The 26,600-nt window shown below is 43.5% G+C and overlaps 1 protein-coding gene across 3 annotated transcripts in view; it reads right to left on the reverse strand.

Annotated features, from left to right (window-relative positions):
* Window positions 1-26,600, reverse strand: part of ENPP5 (ectonucleotide pyrophosphatase/phosphodiesterase family member 5) — a 390,400-nt gene that overhangs the window by 258,266 nt on the left and 105,534 nt on the right. For 2 of the 3 annotated variants that reach the window (XM_086926231.1, XM_086926232.1), the window contains exons 2-3: window positions 24,931-25,112; window positions 11,097-11,968 (exon numbers count right to left, since the gene is read on the reverse strand). In XM_086926231.1, the coding sequence (XP_086782357.1) occupies window positions 11,097-11,925 (829 nt within the window). In that variant the 5' untranslated portion in view covers window positions 11,926-11,968; window positions 24,931-25,112. The remainder of the gene's footprint in view (window positions 1-11,096; window positions 11,969-24,930; window positions 25,113-26,600) is intronic. The other variant, XM_086926233.1, reaches the window with a different exon arrangement.

The following is a 26,600-nucleotide window of genomic DNA, read 5'->3' on the forward strand; positions in this document are numbered from 1 at the left end:
TGTGCGCTGACGTCCGTTCTGTACCTACTTTCCGTGCCAGAAACGCAGAGTCATGCAAGATAATGACCACTGGTGAATTCAAACTAGGGCCCTAAAAGGGATGACCATAACCCTAGAAATCAGTTCGCAGAACGGGGGGAGGATGGGTGGGGCGGTAAGGAATCCATCACTAACTAATGTTTCTTACAGATATATTGTTACCCAAGGTAAGTAACTTGTTCATCTGAAATAAACACGTTAGTGATAGATTCCTTACCTTAGAATAGATACTCCAGCAATACCAACCCCGGTGGTGGGTCTGCGAACCAAGATCACACCAGAAAGTCACGGAGAACAGAACAGCCAAAGAAGCGGTCTCTCCGGACTTGACTGTCAAGGAAATAATGCTTAGTAAAAGTGTGCAGCGAGGCCAACGTGCCTGCCTGACAGATGTCTTGCAGGGGACAACCCGTCCCAATGCAGTAGAAGCTGCTGTCACCCTGGTAGAATGGGTGCGCAAACCCACCGGAGGTTCCTTTTTAGCCAGAGAATAACAGGCCTTGATACACAAGATGACCCAGCGGGAGATAGTGCTCTTGTGTAAAACCCAGCCTTTCTTGGCGCCTACGTAGCCAACAAAGAGCTGGTCATCCACCCGAAAGTGTTGTGTGCGATTCAGGTAGAATGAGAGGGCGCGTTTTGGGTCCAGACGGTGGAGCCTCTCTTCCTCTCTGGAAGGGTGCGGAGGCAGAAAAAAAGTGGGCAAGGTGATAGTTTGGTCCAGGCCATAGCACTGAATCTGCTCTCTTAGCCACCACAGAACATCTACGAACGATCTTAGATGCCGGTCAAAGTGCTGCGCTGATCCTTTTGGACCTCAGCGCGGCCTTTGACACGGTATCTCATAACATCCTTCTTAATCCTTTGGAGACCTTTGGAGTAGCTGAGCATGCCTTGGATTGGTTCAGATCTTTCCTCGAAAACAGGTCCTTTCGAGTTTCCGCCCCCCCTTCTTGTCCAAACCCCACCCCATTGCTCAGGGAGTTCCGCAGGGCTCTGCGTTGAGCCCATCCCTTTTTAATCTCTACGTCCAGCCTTTGGCGGCAGTGGCCAAAGAATGGGGCCTGACATTAGTATCGTACGCCGACGACACACAGTTGGCCATCGCTCTCTCAGAAGGCCCTTCCAACTCATCCTCTAACTTTAAAAACGGACTCTCTGCAGTCGCCCAATGGATGACAACGAATTGTTTACAACTTAATGGCGGAAAGACAGAGGTGCTATTCCTTGGCAAAAACACCAGCCTCTGGAATGAGCACTGGTGGCCGCCTTCCTTGGGCACCATCCCTCCCCCCAAAACCCTAGTGAAAAATCTAGGCGTTTGGATGGATGCCTCACTCAACTTTCGGTCTCACACCAAAAAAGTTGCCGGCACCTGCATTGGCCTGCTGAGAAGCCTCAGCCACATACTAGGCTTTTTCGACGCGAAACCCCGCCAACTCATTATCCAAGCCACCATCCTCTCGCGTCTGGACTACGCCAATGTGCTCCTCCTTGGCGCCAACAAATGTGAGATAGCACGGCTCCAACGCGTGCAGAACTCTGCGGCTAGAACTCTGGTCGGCCTCCCCCGCAGATGCTCAGCCAGAGCGACCATCAGAAAATTACACTGGCTACCCGTTGATTCTAGAATCAAATTCAAGTCCCTCATTCTGTCCTTCAAAATCCTCAAACTCAACACCCCTCCTCTGCTTCGACCCCTTCTCACTCCCTATGCGCCGTCACGGAACCTAAGATCTTCCAACCAAAACCTCCTATGCGTCCCACGCATAAAACTCAGCCGCATGGGCGGCCGCTCCTTTAGGTTCCTTGGAGCCAAGCTGTGGAATGACCTGCCACAACACATTCGCTCCATTGACAGCCTACCGGCATTCCGGAAAGCAGTGAAAACGTTCCTATTCCCTTGCTTATAAATCCTCTCTCTAGCCTGGTTTCTCCCTGCTCAGGCTAGGATCTTGGGTTCTTAGCGCCGGGACGCCTCATTGCTGGGGCAGCTGTCGCGCTCTACCAAAACGATAGAATAGAATAGAATAGAATGTGGAAGGCAGTGGCAACCTTTGGCAAGAAGGAAGGACGAGTGCGAAGCACAACCTTATCCGGATGTACCGACAGAAAGGGAGGCTTACAGAAAAGAGCCTGGAGCTCACTCACGTGCCTAGCGGAGGTGATGGCAACCAGGAAAGCGGTCTTCAAAGTAAATAAACAAAAGAGGACAGTTGTGAAGTGGCTCCAAAGGAGCGCACATCAAATAAGTAAGAACTAGATTCAAGTTCCACTGTGGCATAACAAACGGAATAGGAGGAAAAAGGTGTGTAATGCCTTTGAGAAATCTATTTACAATAGGTGACTTGAAAAGAGAGTGCTGATCAGAGAGCCGGAGAAAGGCTGAAATCGCAGAAATGTAGCCCTTAATAGTGCCCAGAGCAGAGACCTGCTGGGCCAGAGAAAGGAGGAACAAAGGGGCTTGTGAAAGAGGGGCAGAAAGGGGATCCCCAGCCTTTGCTGTGCACCATGCCACAAATGTATTCCACCTGCAGGCGTATACCGATTTAGTGGAGGGACGCCTGGCTGCCAAAATGAAATCACAGACTTCAGGAGGCAAGTCAAATGGAATTAACTGTCGTCACTCAATCTCCACGCATGTAGGTGGAGGCTGGACAGGTTGGGGTGGAGGACCGTCCCCTGCTGCTGCGACAGAAGATTCTCCCGAAAAGGCAGTAGGAACGGGGATCCATGCTCATTCTGAGTAGCTCGGGATACCAAACTCTTCAAGCCCAGTCAGGGGCCACAAGAATAACTTGGGACCGGTCGCGCCTGATCTTCAGCAGTCTGGGTAGAAGTGGTACAGGCGGAAAGGCGTACAATAGACCGCAGCTCCACTCATACTGAAAAGCGTCGCCGAGCAAGTGCCGCCTTGGAAATTCCAACACGCAGAAGAGATGACATTGCACGTTCTCTTCGGTGGCGAATAGATCTAACAAGGCTCTCCCCACTGTCTCGCCATGGACACCCTGCGGGGATCTACGGCCCCGGGATTAGAAGGTTTTTACGGGGATTTCTACAATGAATTTAAGGAACTTTTGGCCCTCCAGCTAATTGAGGTGTATGCGGAGGCATTGGAAAAGCAAAGTCTCCCCCCCCACAATGTGCGAAGCCGTGATTATTGTCTTGCCAAAACCGGGACAAGATCATAAGCAGTGCGGATCCTACCGTCCGCTGTCTTTATTGAACTTGGACTACAAAATCCTGGCGTAAGTGCTGGCCAACAAGCTATACCTGCTGATGGAATTTATTATCTTGGCAATGCAGTCTGGCTTTGTCCCCAATCGTTTCACGTCCTTGAATCTCCGAACAATGTTCACTGTCCTGCACAGAATACAGCCTGAGGTTCCGGCGGTGTTACTCAACGCCGAGAAGGCGTTTGACTCTTTGGAGTGCCCGTTTCTGGTGGAGGTGATGCAGCGAATGGGCATACCCTATGGCTTCATCGCAACCGTTTCATTGCTCTACAGCGGCCCCTCTATTGTTTATCCTAGCAATGGACCCGCTGATCAGAAATTTTCAAGAACGCCATCTACATAGAGGGCTACAATTCAAAACGAGCCCCCTCTTAGCTTCACTATACGCAGACAATACCATCTTGTATGTCCGCAAACCCCACATAAACCTGGCTCCTCTAATTAGTGAAATTATCCGTTTTGGTAGATTTTCAGGACTAGGCATCAACTGGCATAAGTCCATCATATTCCCGCTAACGGAAAGTACCGTCCAATGAGACTGTGAGTTCCCTCTGCAATGGAGCCAGGACTCAGTGAAGTATCTTGGCATACACATCCACCTGGACACCACTCAGATCATACGTTTAAATTATGGACAGGCCTTTTCTAAACTAGAAGAACAGGTAGAGAGATGGCTGAAACTACCCCTGTCACTGGCGGGCAGGGTGGCCATATTAAAAATGGTGGTCCTCCCTAAATTCTTATATCTCTTTAATAATATGCCTGTGTCCTTGGCGGACGGTTTCTTTTGCACTTTACGGAGCCTTCTGACCCAACTGGTGTGGGGTGGGAAACGGCCCGCGTGCGATGGTCCATACTCACCTTACCATATGAAAGAGGAGGTTTTAGCGTGCCAGACTTCCAATTAGACTACTTGGTAGCGCAATGTCGCTATGCACACGCTTGGTTTCACCCTGACGCCGCATTCCATTTTTGAGGCCAGAGGCGGACCTGGTTTTTCCAAACAAATTATGTGAGATGCTGCTGAGTGGTTTCCCACAGGACAGACGAGACATTCAGACAGTATCAACCACTACTTGGGCCTGGGACAAGCTGAGAAAGTCCATGGGTGCTACATCTCTATAATCCTCTGACCTCCACTGTCAAAAGCCTAGCAGTTCTGCCACCTCTGAAAGAGACGAAGTAAACATAGATTACCCAACGCTAGATGGTTTCCACTCACTGGAGAAGGAATAGTACAGCGCACATTGGCAGCGGCAGACATAGTTAAGATGGGCAACCTATTCCCGGCGGGTCATATTCTTTCCAAAGACGAAGACGACAGATTCACTGACTGCAGCTTCATGACATGGTTCCCAATGAGCAGAATGAAATCTGCATTACGCGCGGAGTTCCCATCATACCCGATTGAACCAGAGTCCTTCCCACCGCTGGGCTTGGTCCTGGAGAGCACCACTGGCGCATGTCTCATCTCGAAACTGTACAAGTCCTGCGCCTCAATGCTACATGTAGAGGACTCCAAGATCAGGCAGGCCAGGGAGGCAGATACGGGCGGGGCGATCACAGACGACCAATGGGAGAAGTGTTGTAGGGTTACCAGGGACGTCTCGCTTAACAGCCGCCATAAGCTATTACATTTCAAGTTTCTCCTCTGTGCCTTTTTTTACACCGGCCATGACCCATAAGATTGATGCTACTAAGCCACATAATTGTCTAAAATGACCCTCTCCACAGGCCCACTTTCTGCATCTGGCCTGGTCCTGTCCTCGTTTGCAGACCTAGTGGGCGGCGGTGCACGAGACACAGGGGGAAATAATTGGGATCCCACTTGACCCCCTTCCTGAAATTGCCCTCATAGGGGTTGTGTGGAGGTGGTTTCTTTAGAGTAACACAGGATAATGACTGAGTTTTGTCTTCAGATGAATCTGGAAATAATGGTCAGCGCAATATGTACAGAACAGCGCACTAGTATGAGCTTCCCAGTTAATATGAGGTTTGCATTGTCTCAGCCATGCTGTTCCGAGGACTTTGGAAAACGCTGGTGCATCAATAGATCAAACTGCATTTATTCCACATGAACAGTCAGTGTATCCAACAGCAATGGTAATACTCCTTTGCAAACTGCTCTGGAGGTTAATGCTGATGGGTCAAATTTCCTGAATTGCAACATGGGTAGATTTCTCGGTTATTGGAATCTGTACCGCTTATTGGAATTAAAACTCCTATTGAAATGTATTATCCATAGAAGCCACGGAGTCTAGGGCAAAACCTGAAACCAGGCCTCTTGACGTGTTCACCAGACATTTTTTCAAATAAAAAAAATTAAATAAGAAATAGCGGAGTCTATCAATCAAGGACACTTCAGTTATTCTTTTGTTCAGCCCTTGCCCATTACTCAGAAAGGAGCTAATCCATTACCTGACACCTAGCAACACATAATACAAAATGGGCTATCTTTCTGCAGTAACGGCAGAGTCCTGGCCTTTCTAGTTTTGCCTTTATCTTGTGCACGGAGTCTTGAGTTTCTTTAATGTGCATGGGTTCATCCACATTAGCCAGGATTTCAATGTTTTCAGACATTTTCGAATCCAGGATTGCCGAAAATAATCCTCCGAGATTTGAAAGATCTCTCTTGAGCATCTATTTAGAGTGTTAGGTATATTAATGTTGTGGAAGTAGAACTGACTGGCTACCAAAGAGAGAGCGATAGAACGACAATGCCACGGCGTGATAGGTCAAGGCTCCTGACAAGTTGATGAATGTGGCTAATATAAGTTCCTGGTTGTCTTGTTTTAACATCAAAAATCCGAAGTGAGCTCACTGGGCTGTGTGCCCTTTACCGAAGACGGATGTAAATCATTTGAGGAATTCATTCCACAATCAGCAGGAGGACAAAAAGACATTAATTGGCAAAGTTTGATTCTGGGGGCAAAAAAAGCATCAATGGTCCTGATGTTCATGGAAAAAATGTAGGTTGGACAGCCTGTACTAAACAGAGTGTGGCTTCTGACATATTGGCCCAGCAACTCTATTGCAGGGCAGTAACTGGATGTTAGGTCTTCGAAGACGAAACTAGCTGAGCTCCACTGTCAAAAGCCTAGCAGTTCTGCCACCTCTGAAAGAGACGAAGTAAACATAGATTACCCAACGCTAGATGGTTTCCACTCACTGGAGAAGGAATAGTACAGCGCACATTGGCAGCGGCAGACATAGTTAAGATGGGCAACCTATTCCCGGCGGGTCATATTCTTTCCAAAGACGACAGATTCACTGACTGCAGCTTCATGACATGGTTCCCAATGAGCAGAATGAAATCTGCATTACGCGCGGAGTTCCCATCATACCCGATTGAACCAGAGTCCTTCCCACCGCTGGGCTTGGTCCTGGAGAGCACCACTGGCGCATGTCTCATCTCGAAACTGTACAAGTCCTGCGCCTCAATGCTACATGTAGAGGACTCCAAGATCAGGCAGGCCAGGGAGGCAGATACGGGCGGGGCGATCACAGACGACCAATGGGAGAAGTGTTGTAGGGTTACCAGGGACGTCTCGCTTAACAGCCGCCATAAGCTATTACATTTCAAGTTTCTCCTCTGTGCCTTTTTTTACACCGGCCATGACCCATAAGATTGATGCTACTAAGCCACATAATTGTCTAAAATGACCCTCTCCACAGGCCCACTTTCTGCATCTGGCCTGGTCCTGTCCTCGTTTGCAGACCTAGTGGGCGGCGGTGCACGAGACACAGGGGGAAATAATTGGGATCCCACTTGACCCCCTTCCTGAAATTGCCCTCATAGGCTACACAGTCCAGATTCCCAAGAAAGTGAGGGGACTGGCGTCCCTGGGGCTACTGCTGGCAAAGAGGGAGGTGGCCATTCACTGGGGTAGGAGGACAACTCCCAAACTACGAGACTGGCTGAATAGCTTAGTATTTTGCAACACTAATGCCACCAACATCCCGGCCCAAAGACATATGGGGACCACTGCGGGCACACCTGGGCGCAGCTAAGCAGACTCTCAACACGCAGGCAGATAACGGAATAGTGCCGGAGGCAGTGGGTTGAGGGGAGGGTGCTGGCTACACTGTGCACTGAGACCACGTTGTGCAGCCATTGCTCCGAGAGTTAGCAATACATTGTCTGCCTTGAGTTGCTGCTCGAAGGGGGACCATGGGTGGGGGTGGGTGAGGGGGTTGGGAACTGATGGTCGCTGGGTGTTGCCACTGTGCTGGTTGATGTAGAGTTCATTATAGTACCGCAAAATGTCAGGCATGATCTGTCTGATTTATGAAGCTACTATGTGCAAGGCAATGTGAATTTCATCCTTTATTTGAAAAATAAAGTGTTTAAAAAAAAGGCTCTCCCCACTGTTGAAAGAGACCTGCGCCACATCCGAGTGAAGATGCTATTCGTGATCCATCATGCACCTGTGGCTGAGTTAGTCCGCCCTGGCGTTCAAAGAACCTGCCAAATGTTGAACTGTCCAGGAAATGCCTTGACGTTCCAGCCATGTCCAGAGACGCAGAGCCTCCTGACACAACTCCACCCCGCCTTGCTTGTTACAATACCACATGCACTACTATCCCCTTGACAGAGGGAAATAATGTTTTCAGTGCAAAGTAGGATCGCCTGGAGCTCCACAAAGTTGATATGGAGCCTGGACTCCGTCGGAGACCAGAGGCCTCTGATATTCATGGGTCACAATGATTACAGGAGTTCTACCTGGGGAGATAGAATGCCATATAAAACCCTTCTTCAAGCTCTCTTTCAGGTAATATCACAATAGCTCATCTTCCTTCACCATCAACAGATATATTCTTCTGTGTGTAATAGGCTTACCTGGTACTAAGTCGATCATACAATCATACCCCCAATGGGGAGGCAGTGTACTCGCCTTTTTCTTACTGAAGATATCCCAAAATTTCCACTCGTATTGGATGACGCTTGTTGACTGTTTCCTTTGGGGTTGTGTGGAGGTGGTTTCTTTAGAGTAACACAGGATAATGACTGAGTTTTGTCTTCAGATGAATCTGGAAATAATGGTCAGCGCAATATGTACAGAACAGCGCACTAGTATGAGCTTCCCAGTTAATATGAGGTTTGCATTGTCTCAGCCATGCTGTTCCGAGGACTTTGGAAAACGCTGGTGCATCAATAGATCAAACTGCATTTATTCCACATGAACAGTCAGTGTATCCAACAGCAATGGTAATACTCCTTTGCAAACTGCTCTGGAGGTTAATGCTGATGGGTCAAATTTCCTGAATTGCAACATGGGTAGATTTCTCGGTTATTGGAATCTGTACCGCTTATTGGAATTAAAACTCCTATTGAAATGTATTATCCATAGAAGCCACGGAGTCTAGGGCAAAACCTGAAACCAGGCCTCTTGACGTGTTCACCAGACATTTTTTCAAATAAAAAAAATTAAATAAGAAATAGCGGAGTCTATCAATCAAGGACACTTCAGTTATTCTTTTGTTCAGCCCTTGCCCATTACTCAGAAAGGAGCTAATCCATTACCTGACACCTAGCAACACATAATACAAAATGGGCTATCTTTCTGCAGTAACGGCAGAGTCCTGGCCTTTCTAGTTTTGCCTTTATCTTGTGCACGGAGTCTTGAGTTTCTTTAATGTGCATGGGTTCATCCACATTAGCCAGGATTTCAATGTTTTCAGACATTTTCGAATCCAGGATTGCCGAAAATAATCCTCCGAGATTTGAAAGATCTCTCTTGAGCATCTATTTAGAGTGTTAGGTATATTAATGTTGTGGAAGTAGAACTGACTGGCTACCAAAGAGAGAGCGATAGAACGACAATGCCACGGCGTGATAGGTCAAGGCTCCTGACAAGTTGATGAATGTGGCTAATATAAGTTCCTGGTTGTCTTGTTTTAACATCAAAAATCCGAAGTGAGCTCACTGGGCTGTGTGCCCTTTACCGAAGACGGATGTAAATCATTTGAGGAATTCATTCCACAATCAGCAGGAGGACAAAAAGACATTAATTGGCAAAGTTTGATTCTGGGGGCAAAAAAAGCATCAATGGTCCTGATGTTCATGGAAAAAATGTAGGTTGGACAGCCTGTACTAAACAGAGTGTGGCTTCTGACATATTGGCCCAGCAACTCTATTGCAGGGCAGTAACTGGATGTTAGGTCTTCGAAGACGAAACTAGCTGAGCTCCACTGTCAAAAGCCTAGCAGTTCTGCCACCTCTGAAAGAGACGAAGTAAACATAGATTTGGCAGGTGGTGGGCCATTTGTTTATGAAGGAATGCTCTGCACAAAACCAAAATTTATGCCAAAATATGTCATGAGCCTAGATCCCTGCATTCAGTGGACAGTACTGTTCTATTTTTTACTTTACTACAGAACTTATTTTTTTAAACGACATTAGATTCCAGAAACATAACATTAAATGGAAATTCAATTCACTGCAAATCTTTTGCCATTAAGTGTAACTCGGTTTCTAAACTTAGACCACCATCCAAGAGTAAACCTTCCTCCCAGCTCAAGAGTTAAATAACATATAGAACATTCTTAATATTTCAGTGAGCTGCACGGTAGTACTAACTCCCTTCATGGGCAACAGGCGATTTTCTCAAAGTTTGCCCCTTGATGCAGTGTGTTAGCACTGACAAATACAAAATGGCATGAGTTCTATTCAATTCGGAATAGTAGAGAGCTTGAAAGAAGAATAGATATACAATGGGGTATCTGTACCTGCTTTTTAGTTTGGATCTGGCAGAACTACTAAAAGTATGAGCATTAATCATGGACTTTTGTTTGTCAGGCACAAGGCCTGCAAGGCTATGTAATATTTAACGCAGAACACAGAAATGCCCCTGTATGACGTGAAGGTCAACGAACGCCTGCATAATACAATTACTGATCAATTCACTGACCAGTGATTAAGTAATAAAAGGGCTCTCATTTTAAGTAAAGGCATCCCATAGGGAATATCCTCTTCACTATCTCCATGTCCAATTCATAGGCACACCATCTTAGATTGGATATTGTTTACACCAGAAAAATGACTATAGATCTAAAAACAAGCACTGACAAAGTCAATAGGTCTCGGTTTTAAAAGGATCACTAGGTTTTGCCAAATATTTTTGCAAATGGCATGCAAGTTCATGTTTTGCATGCACACACGCGGCTGGCAATCTAGCAATCATTTTTCTATTTTAAAAAAAAACTAAAAAACATTGCAAAATGCCCAGTGATGTACACACATGCATCATGATGAATGTGCACGCATTTGTCAGGGTGAATGGCAGCTATTTTTAATTTACTATTCTATCATGGCGGATGGCCCCATTAGAATGGTAAATAAAATCCTAAAAAAACACAAAAAAAGTGTGTGCAAAGCTTTGTAGCTGGAAGGATTTAATGATAATAAAAAAGGAACAAATAAAAATAACGTTAAGAGATGTGGTGGTATGGGGAGAACACATGGAGCACATTGATCAGTAGAAAACGCAGGGAAGTAAACAAGACAGCACATTCACTCTCATTGTGTGCTCAATACAAAGTAAGAGAGTCCCCTGAAGTATGCAGTGGAAGGTTACAAACCATCACATCAGAACACACTGCGAGACCTGGGAGGAACAGACACAAGAGCAGATAGGAAAGCCATTGAATTTTGAGCAGGTACGCGAGATAGATAACAAGCCATCTGATCATGAGCACGAGACCTAAAGAAGTGTGCCAGTAACTTCAGACTGCGGCAGAAAGATCAAATCACATTTGTTACTTATAATCATCATAAATAGTGTGTACTGTATTAAGATTTACCATGAGCATTCTTACCTTCTTTAGGAGCAATGGCAATAACTGGAGAATGATCTACCATTGTATACAGATCCCTTTTCAGGTACCTATCAAGTTCTATAGTTTTATTTAAAGTGCACTCCGTCATTCCATGATCACTGGTGATGATAACGTTTATTGTGTCCCACAAGTTGGCTTTCTTTAGCTCGGTAACAAGATAGCCCACTTTTCTGTCAATATCAGAAAGTACTTGATTCAGGAGTGGGTTATTTGGGCCCAAAACATGGCCAGACTCATCAGGTTCCTCCCAGTACAAAAGGCCAAAGTTAATTGGTTGTTCACTTGTAAACCATTCAATAAGCTTCTGAACTCGATATTCAAAACGAACAGTCTCATTATATTTCATGTAATGAAAAGGCATGTCTCCATGTATTTTAACATCGGTTCCAGGCCACATGGCAGCCCCACTTTTATGTCCTTCATGTTGGTTGGTGAGCCAAATCGGAGTTGCTTCCTCCCAAAAGTCTGGATCGTAGATATCCATCTTAGCCATAGAGAATGATTTATTCAGGACTGGATCGTACATTTCATTGGCAACCATGCCATGATTCTCGCTGAAAAGACCTGTTACTAAGGTATAATGGTTGGGATAGGTTTTAGAAAGAAATATGTTGGTTTGCTGTTTAACATACACTCCACTCCCCATGAAATTTATGAAATTGGGTGTTGGAACTCTGGAGAAGTAATCCCATCGAAATCCATCAAATGATACTAGTAAAACCTTGGCTTGGTTTTGTTGAAGACTGAGCGTGTAAGGCAGTAGGAGTAAGGAGACTGTGAAAAATAGGACATGCAGACTGGCAGCCATTGTTGCGGTGTAATGATCGGTCACAAATGAATCCTTTCAGTGCCTAAAACGAAACAGAAAATGAATTGATTAGTCAAGGAATATTCACAACAGGGCATTTCTAATAAAACAAATATAAATACCAACGCACATGTGTAATACAAAAATAAGCTATTTACCTGTATAAATATGAAGGAGCTCTTTTCATAAGAGCTGGTAGGGTCGCTTATGGTTGTGGGTGGTTTACACTGGCAGCACATGTGAGGAGTACAAGAAACTGGCACTACTGCTCTGGTCTCATGCACACTGAGGTGGTCACCACCTGCCCCATGTAATATGAACGCTCCTTGCTACCCACACTAAGGTCCAGAGAATAAATACTCCTTTTAAGGCACTTTGCTCAGTCCCAAGGCACAGGACACAATTCTAAACAACCTGCACTGGTCCCAGTCCCTCAAATGACCTGAGCCCAGTTTTCCTCTGCAAAGAATTCCATCATTGTGTTCCTTCACATTGCTCAACATTACCAGCTTTTTTACTGGATGCATACTTCCACAGAACCAGTAGTGGTGGTCAACCTTTCCCCTCTGTTAGCAAATTCTTACCATCTACCACTCTGTGGTCTTGAACACTTCACAGGAAAGGTTGAAGAGCCAATATAAAAGAATGTGGAGACAATTATGCTTAGAGGAGTACCGTGCACCACTTGAGTAGCAAAGTCATCTGCCTGCTAGCATTTCTCCTGCCAGAGTCCCTCAATAGAATACAGCTGCAGATGGTTTGTTCTTCTAGGGTTGGCATCACATTGCGTTGAAGGCAAAGAGGTCGCAGCTTTGCTTTGATAATAGGGCAAGTTAAGGCAGTGGCATACTAGGCAGGAATGTGAAGATTAGTATGGCTTGCACTGTGGGTGCTGATATAAGTGCTTGGCCAAGAGACAACAGGGGGCTATAACATAGCCATCGATACAGGTATTTATGTCACCCACCCAATGCATGTGACGTCTGCTTATAAACTAATCCAAAGGCCCTTTGAGCCACCTGTCACATTAGAGGAACTAAGTATACTCTAATTATAAGGTCTTTTATTGGCCAAGTAGACCACCGGGACCAAGAAGCCCACAAGACCAGAGGAGGTGCTATCAGAAGTGCATGTGTGAAGTTAGATATCAACTAAACTAGCCATAGACGAAGGATACCGTAGCTTTCAAAGCTCCCCGAACACAAACACAAAATAGCGATTCTCCTAATGAATTGCCAAGAGAATCGGGATTTCATTAATGACACGGAGGCTAACATTATGCATTATTTCTTTAATGCAAACTCCACACAGCCACTTTGAAGTACTACATCACAAACAAAATTGTTCTAGAACAGAATACAGCCAGACCCTAATAGGCATGCCCACAGTACAATATGCTTCTTTGAAATGAGGTCCAAAATTCTTCATCATTTATTATGAAAAGTATTTAAAAAAACTATATGGCACAACAGGAAACAAAGAAACTCCTCAAACAACGAAGAACTTGCTTGGCAGAACCAAGGAAAGAAGGCACACAGTTCATAGATTTTTCCAGGTGATGGAGACACGTAGACACGAACTACTGGGAATTATCTGAAATTGAAGAGGAATATTAGAACATCCTCTATAGGTGTAAGATATTCTAAAAAAATAGCACATAAACAAATACAATGTATATAACAATCTTGAACTAATAAAATGTTACTTTTTATTAACCCCTTCAGTGCTCACGACGGAATGGTTCAGTCATGAGCACCATTGGTTGTGTGCTCAAGACGGAATCATTCCTTCATGTGCACAGGAGCACTAAATCCCTCTGCTGCAAACAGCAGAGGGATTTCCTTTTTTTGGCCTCGGGAGTTGGGAAAAAGCTTCCCCAATCTCCCTAGGCTTTTTTTATTTCTGATGTGATGACAATCGTGTGCAAGGAGAGCTGACGTCATTACATAGAAAATGAAAAATCAAACTTAGTTTCAGTTTCGGTGCTCATGGGGCTATCTCGGCCCCCGAGCACCGAAACACATGGGAGAGGTATCATTGGAAAGGGGAGAATCCTGCCTTTCCAGAGGTACCCCTCCCTAGTGAATCCCTGCTTGGGGATCGCACAAGTGATCCACCTACTTAGCACCAGGGAGGAAGGTGCACGGGATTCTGGGTAGGAAAGTGTTGGTAGATCTACGCAAGCCACACCTCCCTGCACTCCCCCGGGTGTCTAGTTTTCGAAATGTGTGGGGTTGGTAGGTTTCCTTAGATGGCCGCTAAACAGGGGACCAAAAACGCAGGTGCCCCCCTTGCAAAACCTGGTTGTTTTGTGATAGATCATTTTTATGTCTCCATAACACGTTTTGGGCCCTTATCTGTCACGGGAACTTGGCGGACCCACACAAGTGAGGTACCATTTTTATCGGGAAACCTGGGGAAATGCTAGGTGGTAGGAAATGTGTGTAAGCCCGGTGATCCCACAACTTTCCCACACTGAAATGGGAGAAAATGTGATTTTTTTTCAGCTAAATGTGATGCTTGCAGGGGATTCTGGGTAGGCAAATGTTGGGGGATCCACACAAGCCACACCTCCCTACACTCCCCCAGGTGTCTTATTTTTATAAATGTGAGAGTTTGATAGGTTTCCCTAGATGGCCACCGAGCCCGGGACCAAAACCGCAGGTGCCCCCCTTGCAAAAGCAGGTTGTTTTGTGATATATAACTCTGATGTCTCCACAATAAGATTTGGTCCCGTGCTTGTTGCGGGTACTCAGCGCACCCACACAAGTGAGGTACCATCTTTATCAGAAGGCTTAGGGAAATGCTGGGTGGGTGGAAGTTTGTGGCTCCCTGCAGATTCCAGAACTTTCCATCACAAAAAGTGAGGAAAAAGTGTTTTTTTTTTTTTTTTTAAAGTTTCGGCTTTGCAAGGGATTCTGAGTAACAGAACCTGGTGATAGCCACAGAAGTCTCCCCATCCTGGAATCCCCTGGATATCCAGTTTTAAAATCATATTAGCATTACGGTCTGACTGGATACATAATTCGACTCACTGGGAAATATCTGAATAATGGACTGTTGAGGCAGACCAGTTACCTGCACTTTCCATGGCATATACTAGAGATACATTCCCCTGAAGAAGGGCATCTACACGAAATGCATTGGGAATATGGTAATGCCATGATTAATTGTACCAGGAAAATGTCAATTTGGAAGAAAAATGTGAAATTCACATGTGATTGAAAAAAGAAGATATTAAACCAATTCCTAAACCACAGAAAATGCTTGTTTAGTTTGTTTAACCTCAAACCCCAGGAGTGCAACGTGGGGACACTGGGTGTGTCTCACCCAGTGCTTTTTAACTGGTTTTAAAAAATGTATAGGTTTGCTAGGTTTCCCTAGGTGCCGGCTGAGCTAGTGCCCAGAATCCATAGCTAGGCACATTGGAAAAAATTGGTCCGTTTTCACTGGAAAAATATGATGTGTTCACGTTGTATTTTGGGACGTTTCCTGTTGCGGGTACTAGGCATACCCACATAAGTGAGGTGCCATTTTTATCGGGAGACTTTGGGGAAAGCTGGGTGGGTGGAAGTTTGTGGCTCCCCCCAGATTCCAGAACTTCCCATTACAGAAATGTGAGGAAAATTACTTTTTTTGACAAAGTTTGAGGTTTACAAGGGATTCGGGGTAACAGAACTTGGTGAGAGCGCCTCACAAGTCACCCATCCTGGATTCCCTGGGTGACTAGTTTTCAAATACGTACAGGTTTGCTAGGTTTCCCTAGATGACGGCTAAGCTAGGGTTCCAAACCCACAGCTAAGCACATTGGAAAAAAAGGGTCCGTTTTCAGTTGAAAAATGTGATGTGCCCACATTGAATGTTGGGCCGTTTCCGGTCCAGTGCACTAGGCCTACCTTCACAAGTGAGGTACCATTTTTAGCGGGAGACTTAGGGGAACACAGAATAGTAGGACAAGTGTTAGTACCAATTGACCTTTTTTGCTTTTCTGCCTTCCAAATGTAAGATCATGTATAAAAAAGAAGTCATTTTGAAAAATGTCCACTACTTCACATGCTTTTATGGGGACCCACAGTTTCAAAGATGTGTAAATTACTACTCTGTTTCTAAACTCTATATTTTGTTCCCATTTCAGGTTTTCTTGGCACCTATTTTTCACTTTTTTGTATTTTACCAAATGAATTGCTATATACCCCGTACACAATGAAAAACCATTGCAAGACGCAGCTCAGTCATTGGCTCTGGGAACCTCGGGTGCTTGGTGAACCTACAAGTCCTATATATCCTGCAGCCAGAAGGATCCAGCGGACATAACGGTATATTGCTTTAAAAAATCGGCCATACTTAGAAGACGTTACAGGTGAAAATTTTGGCACAAATGGCAGTTTTTTCCAACTCAATTTCAATATTTTTTTTTATTTCAACTGTTAATTTCTGTAGGAAACCCTTCAAGGACTTGCACAAATGAATTCAGAAGTTTGTCTAGTTTTCAAAAATGTATAGTTCTCGGGGATCCATTATTGCTTTCACAACCATTTCTACCACTAACTGGAACAAGGTTGAAAGCACAAAATATAGGAAAAATAGGCTATGTCCCAGTAAAATGCCAAAACTGTGTAGAAAACCTTTGCTTTTTTGACAAACATTAGCCTGTTCCTGAAAGCTGGGAAGATGGTGATGATTTTAGTACCACAAACTCTCTGTTGATACCTTTTGTAGGAAAAAAACAGATGCTTTTTCTTTTGCAGCAATTTTTGTCCAATTTTTCGTAAACAAAAACCTACAATTAGCTGTATTTTGGCCAAGTTCATTTCTTGGTCCCCTCCAGGGTAATCCACAAACCCTGGGTACCATTAAAATCCTCACAATGCTGGTGTTGGAAGAAAGGGACACACATTTGGTGTGGATACCTTATGTGGGCAAAAAATTAAAGGGGCCTAAGAGTGAACCACCCCAAATCACCAAACAAAGGTTTAGCATGAGGGGAAGGCCTAGCTGCGAAGGGGTGCATCTCCAATACTTTTGTATTGTTTTTTTTTAAATTATTATTATTTATGTTGTTATCCAAACCTTTCAACCAACTCCAGGGATGGGAGGGTGGGGTAATGTTAGCCTCAGTGTCTTTAATGAAATCCAGATTCTCTTGCTATTTAATTTGAAGAATTGCTATTTCATTACAAGACCGAGGCTACCATTATGCATGTTGGTAATCCTGTAAAATCACATCCGACATGTGCTTGATCTGTTTACATCAATGTTTTGCAAAATGTATTGGAGTTGGCCCATTCAGTAGCCCTAGGGTTGTCCTCTAGTCTTCCACCTTTCCAGAAGGATTGGCTAGCCATAGCGAGTGCTTGAAACTTCTTAAGGTCAACACCCGCCAAATTCATAGTCCATTTAACCCACCTATTGAAACAGACCTTATAGCCTTGAAAGGTTTCAGAAATGATAAGTAGTTGCTCAACATCACCAGAACTATGCTCACTCATTTTGGAATCATATTCCCTCATGCAATCTACTACGCACAACTTTTTGCAAGAGTCAAACCTAGGATGAAAAAATTGTGTCTGACATAGTCTTAGTTCTAATCTCACTCCACTCTGTTACTTACCTCTAAAGCTTTAACATCTGATACACGGAGGCAGGAAATTAAACAGAGAAGAGAAGCTGACTTCATAGAAAGTCTCTTAAGAATTCTACATAATATGACATTTATACCAATGCTTTTACTGTTTGCTAACACGTGTTCTGCTGAGATTGCAGAATCAAGGGCCAGATGTAGGTAATCTCAATTTAACTATTCAAGTTCAAGTTCAAAAGACCTTTATTCGAATTTCATAAAATTCATAAAAGTACCACAATAAAAACATACATTTACACAACAAAGACAAGTATATAAAATTCATAAATTGTTAAAAACTGATGCATTTCTCATAAGACAATTTTCAAGGGTTTTCCATTGTTTTGCGTACACATGTTATGAGTCTCAGAAAAGTGCTAGTGCGGAAAATTAATTCATCTGTATCCAGGGACAATAACATTGAATAAGATTCCCCTAACGAAAGGGGTCTGTGTTTCCTAAAATACGGAGTTAAAAACCAATTAATATATTTTAAATAAAATTTACAGAAGAGTAGAAAGTGCAAATCATTCTGTTTACTAATACCATCACATGGGCACGGATTATAATCTTTTGTGCGCTGATAGCCCAGAGGAAATCCCAGCAAGAATTTTATAGAGCCTTTTTAGAATTTAACTATTCTTAAATACCGAATTTTACCAATTTGGTATTTAAGAATAGGTAAATGGGATGTAGATAAGAATCTGTGAGATTTGGTAATTAAGAATCGGTATTTACCGATTCGGTATTTACCGAATCGGTAATTTCCATTCATTCCTATGGGCCTCCGGTATTTACCGAATCGGCAAATACCGATTCAGTAATTCTCATTCATTCCTATGGGCCAGGAGGCCCATAGGAATGAATGGGAATTACAGATTCGGTAAATACCGATTCGGTAAATACTGAATCAGTAATAGGGGGAACCCTTTCAAGGGTGGCAGGGTGTCACATTGACACCCTGTTGCACCCCTGAATAGTGCATGGGTGCACATGTGGCACACATACATGCCCCTAAGGGCATGGATGTCTGCCACATGGCACTGAATAAAAAGCAAAAAATTGCTTTTTAAAAGGAATTCGTTATTTACCACCAACTAATAGTTGGTGGTAAATAACGAATCCTTAAATGTAAGAAGCACTCACTTGAGTGCTCCCTACATTACAGATTCGGTGAGTTACCGAATCGGTATTTTAAGAATTTGGAAATTTACGGATTTCTTAAATTACCGATTCGGTAAATTACGAATCCTGAAATGTGTCCTCCTACATCTGAAAAGCCTAATACCGGTCGGTAACAGCCAAAATTTGGTAATTTCGGCCGTTACCGACCGGTATTAGGCTTCCTACATCTGGCCCTAAGTGACTTATAACTAAGACCCTATCAAACTGTTCTACTAAGAAATTAACCACTTCAACTATAGGAGCTTCCACAGGATCCAATTCCCTCTCCAAGCACAAGCGTACCCATGTTTTCAATATTTCATTTTATCTGTAGTGAGTATGTGGAGCCCAGGATTCCTCAAGGAGCTAACTCCTCAGCCCTTTACAAAAGACCAGACATCTCACTGACACTTCCCAGGCAAGAAGGTTCAAAATTCCAGTCTAAATCAGATGGTATTATCTTCCATATATGTCCCTTAAAAGGCCTTCTTCTGCCAGTAGAAGCAAGGGAATACCGCGGGCCAATTCCAAGGCCATTGGGAACAAGCCTGGGACAGCCAGACGGGAGTTACTAGTGCTAAGGAACATTGCTCCTGTCTTACCTTCTGGAGAACCCTCCAAATGATTGCAAAGGGGTAAAGGCTAAAGCGTGGGCTCCCTTCCAGGGTTGCAGGAACGCATTGACTGCCTGAGCACCCAGGTCTGGCATCCAGCTGAAAAACTTCAGTTGAAATGTCAACCTGCTTACAAAGGGATCCAACTCCAAAGGACCCCATAAGTGATAGATACTTCTGAAGCAGCTCTCATTCAGCTTCCGGTCGTAGTAGTCTTTCAAGAACTTCGACTTCCAATCTGTAGCAATATTGTTTTTCCCCGGTAAGTACTCTGTTCTCAAGCTGATCTAGCGTTCTAGGCAGAATATCCAAAATATTTTAGTAAAATTCAACAAGATTGAGGATTTTATACCCCCTAACCAATTTAAGTATTCTACTGTCGACACATTGTCCATTTTTAACATGACAGTTCTGCCCTTTAGAGAGTGTTTGAAGCTCATTAGAGCATAGAGACCTGCTGTCAACTCCAGATAATTTATGTGGTGAGACCGCTCCATATAAGACCATAAACCTCCTATGTCTTGTCGTAAAACCCCCAAAATTCTAGGGACCTGGAAGGAACCAGAATGGACTTCTCCTTGTTTATTATGAAACCCAAACTCTCTAGAAGATTTACCACCAATTCCAGATCCTTCAAAATCTGAGATTGATATTGGGACATTATAAGGATATCGCCTAGCTAATCAGTTAACCTCATCCCCCCTCTCTCTCTGTCTCTCTGAAAGGATGCAGTCACCATCATTACCTTGGTGAAACACAAAGGAGCTGAGAAAAGGCAGGAGGAAAGTGCCTGAAACTGAAATAGTCGGTGATTCCATATAAACTGACGGTAACCTCGATACTCCATGGCCATGTGAATGGTGAAGTAGGCATCATTCATGTCCAACTTCATGAGCTAGTCTTTTTCTAGTAGAATGCCTCTCAAGAGATGGAGTCCCTCCATCTTGAATTGTCTGTACACAAGAAATCTGTTCAGGTCCCTGAGATTTATAACTGGTCTCCATACTTTGTCTTTTATTCTCCACAAGGAAGAGTGTACTTAAAAAATAATTGCCATTCCCAAGGAACCTCTATGATTGCACCTTTTTGTATCATGGAGACCACCTCTTCTTCTACCACCTTCTGTTGCTCTAAGGTAAGTTTGAATACACTTGGGAGAAAGGATTGGACATGGACCTCAGCAAAATCTATTCTGAAGCCCTAAACGCTTCCAGGACCCAAGGGTCTTGTGTATTTAATTTCCAAGCATGGGAAATAAACTTTGAGTCGACCCCCCACTTTTACCGGGGAACAATAAACATGAAAATTGGATCAGTGTCCAAGGGATCTGAAGCCTCTGGTAGGAATGGTTCATCCTCGAGGTGGAAGGACTGTGAGGTACCAGGCTAGTAACCTCTACCGAAACCTCATTGTCTGAAAATGGGCATTTGAGTACCTCGGCCAGTAAAGGCCCCCTTCTACCAACCTGACAAAAACACTATGGTTAAAAACCCTTCTCATATTTGTTGGTGCTTTGTCCAAGGCCGTGGACGTACCACATCTTTTCCTATTGTTTTAATCATATCCTCTCCAAACAGGAGTTCTTTGGGGTTTTCGGAGGGTTCTTTATCCGCCATGTCTCCGAATTTTGGGTTGATCTTACTTAGGACAACCCTATGTTCTGCCTTCAGCCCTGTATTGGCATATCCTAGAAGGACCAAAGCTCTCTAGCTTCAGCCCATAAGTAGATTAATATATACTTGGGTCCCATTAATAGGGGACTACTCTGTCATGTCGATTATTCTAGTTAAGGGGCCTAGGATGTTGAGAAAACGATCTTGGCAGGCCTCAAGGGATCTTTCCATGGCTTTCCTGGAGTCTCTCCCCAGATTGAATAAAAAGGTGATCCAGGTTCGGTGTCAGGCAAACTTTCTCTTGGATCACTGGTCTAGAGCGCTCGGCTCTCATGCCTCTTTGTATGGGATTTTTTTATCCACCTTCTAATAAATATCCCCACATGATCTTGAGGCCACGATTCAGCACTTTTTGGATGCCGGATGTTATGTGGGGAAAACATTTTCTGACCAAAGGGATCCATTATTATCCCCTTAGAGGATTGACAGGCATTCCTCCTCTCTGAAGAGGCCTTCAATGTCCATATCATCCTGATCCAGGTCAAGGATGTATTCATAGAGTAATTATTCACTCTGATGCCCTTGCTCTCCCATGGCAGCATCTTCTGCTGTACTCTGAGCACTTAAGATATGTGTGCTACTTTGAACACCTGTATGAGTTGTGCCGTGCAGGACACCCCAGACTTTAGAGGTGCTTTGACCTCCTCATCTGTTTGAGGTGCTTAGACCTCCATTATGTGTTGGGGGGCTTAAACCTCCAGTATGAGTTTAGGTGCTTGTACCTCTCAGTATGCATTTAGGAGCCAAGACCTCCATTTTGCATTGAGGTGCTTAGATCTCCAATATGAATTGAGGTGCTTAGACATCCTAATATGCTCATGGAAGCTGCCCCTTCAATGTTAACGACAAGGCGAAGAACCGGGTAAGCTTTGCCCAATATTAAAATAACCTAGCGCTAAGCTTTTACAATTAATAACAGGAAATCAAAGACACTTTGGCCATGAATAAGGGAATAGGTTTCCATAAATTGGAAACTTGTATACAATAACTAAAAGAAAGACACCAGTATAGAGATATTACAGATACAAAATTGGAGATACTTATCTGTGTGGAGCTGCATTGAAAAGAGACAGATTGTACTTTAGGCATGCCTTTTAGGATATAGCTGTATTAAGTTCTAGAAACATTTCCTTTGTGATGTAATACTTCAAAGTGGCTGTGTGGAGTTTGCTTTAAAGGAATAATGCATAATGGTAGCCTCCGTCTTGTAATGAAATCATTTTCAAGAAAGGCGTAAAAAATGGTTGTCCAAAGTGGTCAATGAAAAATTCTCATGTGCTTATAACCATATATCTCTAATCTTCCAGAACTAAGTAGTAGCGCAAAGCCAAACCCTTACAAAAGCATCACAGATGCATACATTTTCCGGTACATAAATGGGTGTTACGAGTGACTACCTTACCAATATGGACAACACCTATACAATCCAACCTGGACAGCAATGTGAAGAAGAGGTTTGGCAACAGACCAAACAGAAGATCAAAGCAGCACATCACTGCAAAAGGACTGCTGCAACACCTAGTGTAGATTATACTCTTTGCTGAAGCCCACATGTAAGGTGGTGCACTAAATCTCATGCATCACGTTTACTATATGGTGATCATTCAGAAAGCACTAACATCTCCCCAACATGAAGTTTAAAAGTTTAGTCAAGGGACCCATGGGAACCTGCAGTCTGGCACAATACACAATCCCTCCATTGGCACAAAAAGGGCCTCCAACTGAAAGAGAGATGGTTATGTGGAGATATTGCGGCTGCCCAAGGTCCAAATGAACAAATGAGAGCCGCTATCCACACAAATTTCTCAACGGGGTTCAATGACAAATTCATCATAAGTTTCAGATATTCGTTTGATCAGCTGAGGTTATGAGTGGCTACCTACCACAACCCATCACAACCCCTATAAAATTCAATCTGGACTGCAGTGCGAGTTGTTTGCTCTTACAGAGATGTTGCTTCATGATCTTCGGTTTGGTTTAGTTCCAAAGTAGAACGCCCTCACAAAGAATGTATTGCTTGCTGAAGATCACATATATGTTGATGTAACAAGACAACAAAAATACAAACAATGAGGAGTATGGATACGTTCCTTCCTAAGCCTATCTCAGACATCACTTTTTACCATCTGCCCGTCAATCAGTAAGCATTGACACCTGCCATACAGGCAGTTCAAAGATTTCATTTGGGGACCAAATAGGAATCTGTTAATACACACTCTCCCTACAACCACAAAACCATCTACAAGTGAAAGCTTAGGAGAATCAATTAGCAAGTGAAGAAAAGATGGACATAAGGAATTATTGCAGCTGCAGTGGGACCAAATGTCCAAGTAAAAGTTGTTATCCATGAAAGGTTCTCTGCTGTTACTAAAACCTTGCAAGTTAAGCAAACGAGGTAGCAAGAATGATGCAAGTCAAAACTAGGGATATGGGAAATGAATGCTATAAGGTTCAATGGCCATGCACTACTTTTAACACTATTCCTGATTGAAATCTACTCAAGAGAAATTCCAGACAAACCAGGGTTAAGCACAAATTTGTAGAAAGACTGTGGTGATAGACTTGTGTGAATGTATTATAGTTGTGGAAATCCAGGGCAAAATTCAGAGATAAATCTGAGGAAGTAAGAAAGCTGGATGCCAGAAAAGCTCTCAGAAATGTACCAACATACAGATTCTTCGGAATGCTATTCCCTTAAATTAAATCCAATCAGGCTTATGCTAATGTATCATAATGTAAATTCTCAATAGCGATACATGAAACCTGAAAATGCAAGAAAGTTGTGGATTACAAAATGTACCGAAAATCCCAAAGAGATTAAATGTCCAGCTGATTACATCCTGAAGAACTTTCACATCCCCTCCTCCCAGTCACTGGTTTGCAGCCTTATCCTCCCTGGCGCGGAAATTCATCTGGGCCAACAAACCCTCACGGATCTTCTATGATAAATGTGTCAATTCCACCTATAACAGGGGTTTTGCTATTGCTGACATCCGCCTTTTTACTGGGCCAGGCACATCCTAGTCGTAAACCTTTGGCTAAATGGGGCCCTGGCAACCCCCCACCTGTCCCCCCCCCCCCCCCTCCCAGAGATTACCTGATCAGTTTTCCTGGCTTGGAGGACAGTGCAGAGCTGATTGCTGAACTAAGTAGGATCGGTGGATGACGCTGGAAAAACGCTTAAGGGTGGGCAGGTGCATGGGCTGAGTGGTACTTCCCGAGAGCCATTTCATTATTCAGTAAGGACTTGCTGAATCACAAAATGGATTTAATACACATTTAAAAACCCCACTCAGTGGTCACAAAGTCTGTGATTTATCGAACTGCAGGCTTTGCAACCACTAAATGGCTTAACATTTCTGGCCTACACGGCTTGAAGGGCTTAGATCTTTGCTCTTCAATAGCTTCTACTGGGGGCACGGCAAGCCCTCTATTCATCATCTAGCTTTCAATAGTCATTCATTAAAAATAAAAGAAGTTATCCACCCTGCACCTTACTACAGCTACTCATCTCCAATGTTCTCCTCTCCATCCTTCAATTATATCCTAGTACCAGTCTGCTCTGTGCTGCTGTAGCATTACACTACTCCCCGCCCCCTTGCCTCAGCCCACCCTCTTTTCTACTTAATCCCTCTTTTGCCAGTGTATTAGGACAAAAACATGTTCACTGTGCACAAATACAGAACTATTGAATGTAACAATACTTATTTCATGTACAACATGACGTTCCTTGATGTGCATTTGGACCTATAGCAGGTAGTTAGCAATATGCTATGTTTGCGTTTAATTTTCTTGTATTACAGTATTTTGATATTGTTCAGTGTAATCGGTTTAATATATGAAAAGCATTAGCCAACAATTAAACTTCTCTCCACCCCAAAAAAATGGCTAGCTTTTAAGTTGTTAAAATAGCTACAGTCTTTGAAATGCTCACCTCTGATTGATCTTCAACAGACGATGTTTTAAATGACAAACTAGGTTCCAATTTTCATCCCAAGAAAACTTTCCAGTGAAATTCTAATAGTCATTGCAACTGCGGAACTGAGGCATTAGCTGTGTGTGGCTGTCCATACGTGCAAGTTCAGGGACCCAGATTCAAATGAAAGCCATGTGATCCTGTGAAAGACAATCATACATTTTTTAAAGCACCTATATTTACAAACATGTGTATGCGAACAGCTGCTTCAAAATAAACATGTTTTTTCTGTCATCTGTGATCTTTTGCAGCTTTTAAAACAGTTATGTCAGAAATAAAGGCCAACAGGAGTTCAAAATAAGGTATAGTGGTATGTGCTTTCCAGCACTAATATATTATATATATATATATATATATATATATATATATATATATATATATATATATATATATATATATACTGTACGTCGGGCTTGGTGGATTTCCAGCCTTGCCCCCGCTGTCAAGTTCCCTATAACTTGGAGGTTGCTGCGGTCTGGGGGCCTGAGGAGCGAAACAGACTTTGTGGGACACTGTAACTTTGGGTGCTGAGTAAACAACATGGCTCTTATATTCCTCCACCCCCGCGATGCCTGCCAGCAATTTTACACTGCATTCTGGGACCTGTAGGCGTCCGGGACCGGGCGTCCAACGGGAGGCATATGCAAATGGACTTCACCTGCAGGGGGCGGAGGGACCATTAAGTACTGAGGATGGGGCAAGGTATTTAAAACCTGCAACTAATGACTACATCCTGACAACACCCTAGGCGCTGAGGATGGCGTACACAAGCCGAAATGCATTCGCCAGGAACGGTGTTTTACGAATAAAGCTTGCTCCAAATGGTTCCCCTGCTGTGGCCTCGTCTCTATTTAAGAGGAGGTAGGTAGGTAGGTAGGTAGGTAGGTAGATAGATAGACCAACAAAGGTTGCCTGCAATGAAAGGGCCCACACACGACGTTAAATACTGCCTTCTTTTTTAATGCTGAAAGTGGTGGGGGAACAAAATAAATATATATATATATATATATATATATATATATATATATATATATATATATATATATATATATGTATATATAATTTTTTTATACAGGGGCAGACGTGTAACTGTTCTGACTTTGATATCCAACAAGACTGCTCGCCCAAGACCATGCTACAACACCCATCTGCGAATTAAGAATGCTTGCATGATACATTAAAATACAGTTTTTACTACAAAATAAAATCCAGAATACAATGGTATTGTCTCGTCAGATAATTAGATAATTGTTATGCCTCCTTTGTGCGGATGATAGCTTAAACTCTGCCATTTGTGCAGATGTGGAAATATTACCTGAATGATGATGTTACTTACTCTGTAAACACACGTTCGTGGCATTTAGGGTCAGCTGTAGGTGGCCCAATACCGGTCGGTAACGGCCGAAATTACCGAATTTCGGCCGTTACCGACCAGTATTGGGCATTTGGGATGTAGGGGAGGATTTGGTAAATAACGAATTGGTAAATAACGAATCGGTATTTACCGAATCATCATTTACCGATTCGGATTTACCGAATCGGTAAATGACATGCAGGAAGCACTTTAAAGAGTGCGTCTGTACTTTAAGGATTCGTTATTTACCACCAACTATTAGTTGGTGGTAAAT

The sequence above is a fragment of the Lissotriton vulgaris genome, chromosome 6 (assembly GCF_964263255.1).
Source record: "Lissotriton vulgaris chromosome 6, aLisVul1.2, whole genome shotgun sequence".
In the NCBI taxonomy this organism is placed as follows: domain Eukaryota; kingdom Metazoa; phylum Chordata; class Amphibia; order Caudata; family Salamandridae; genus Lissotriton; species Lissotriton vulgaris.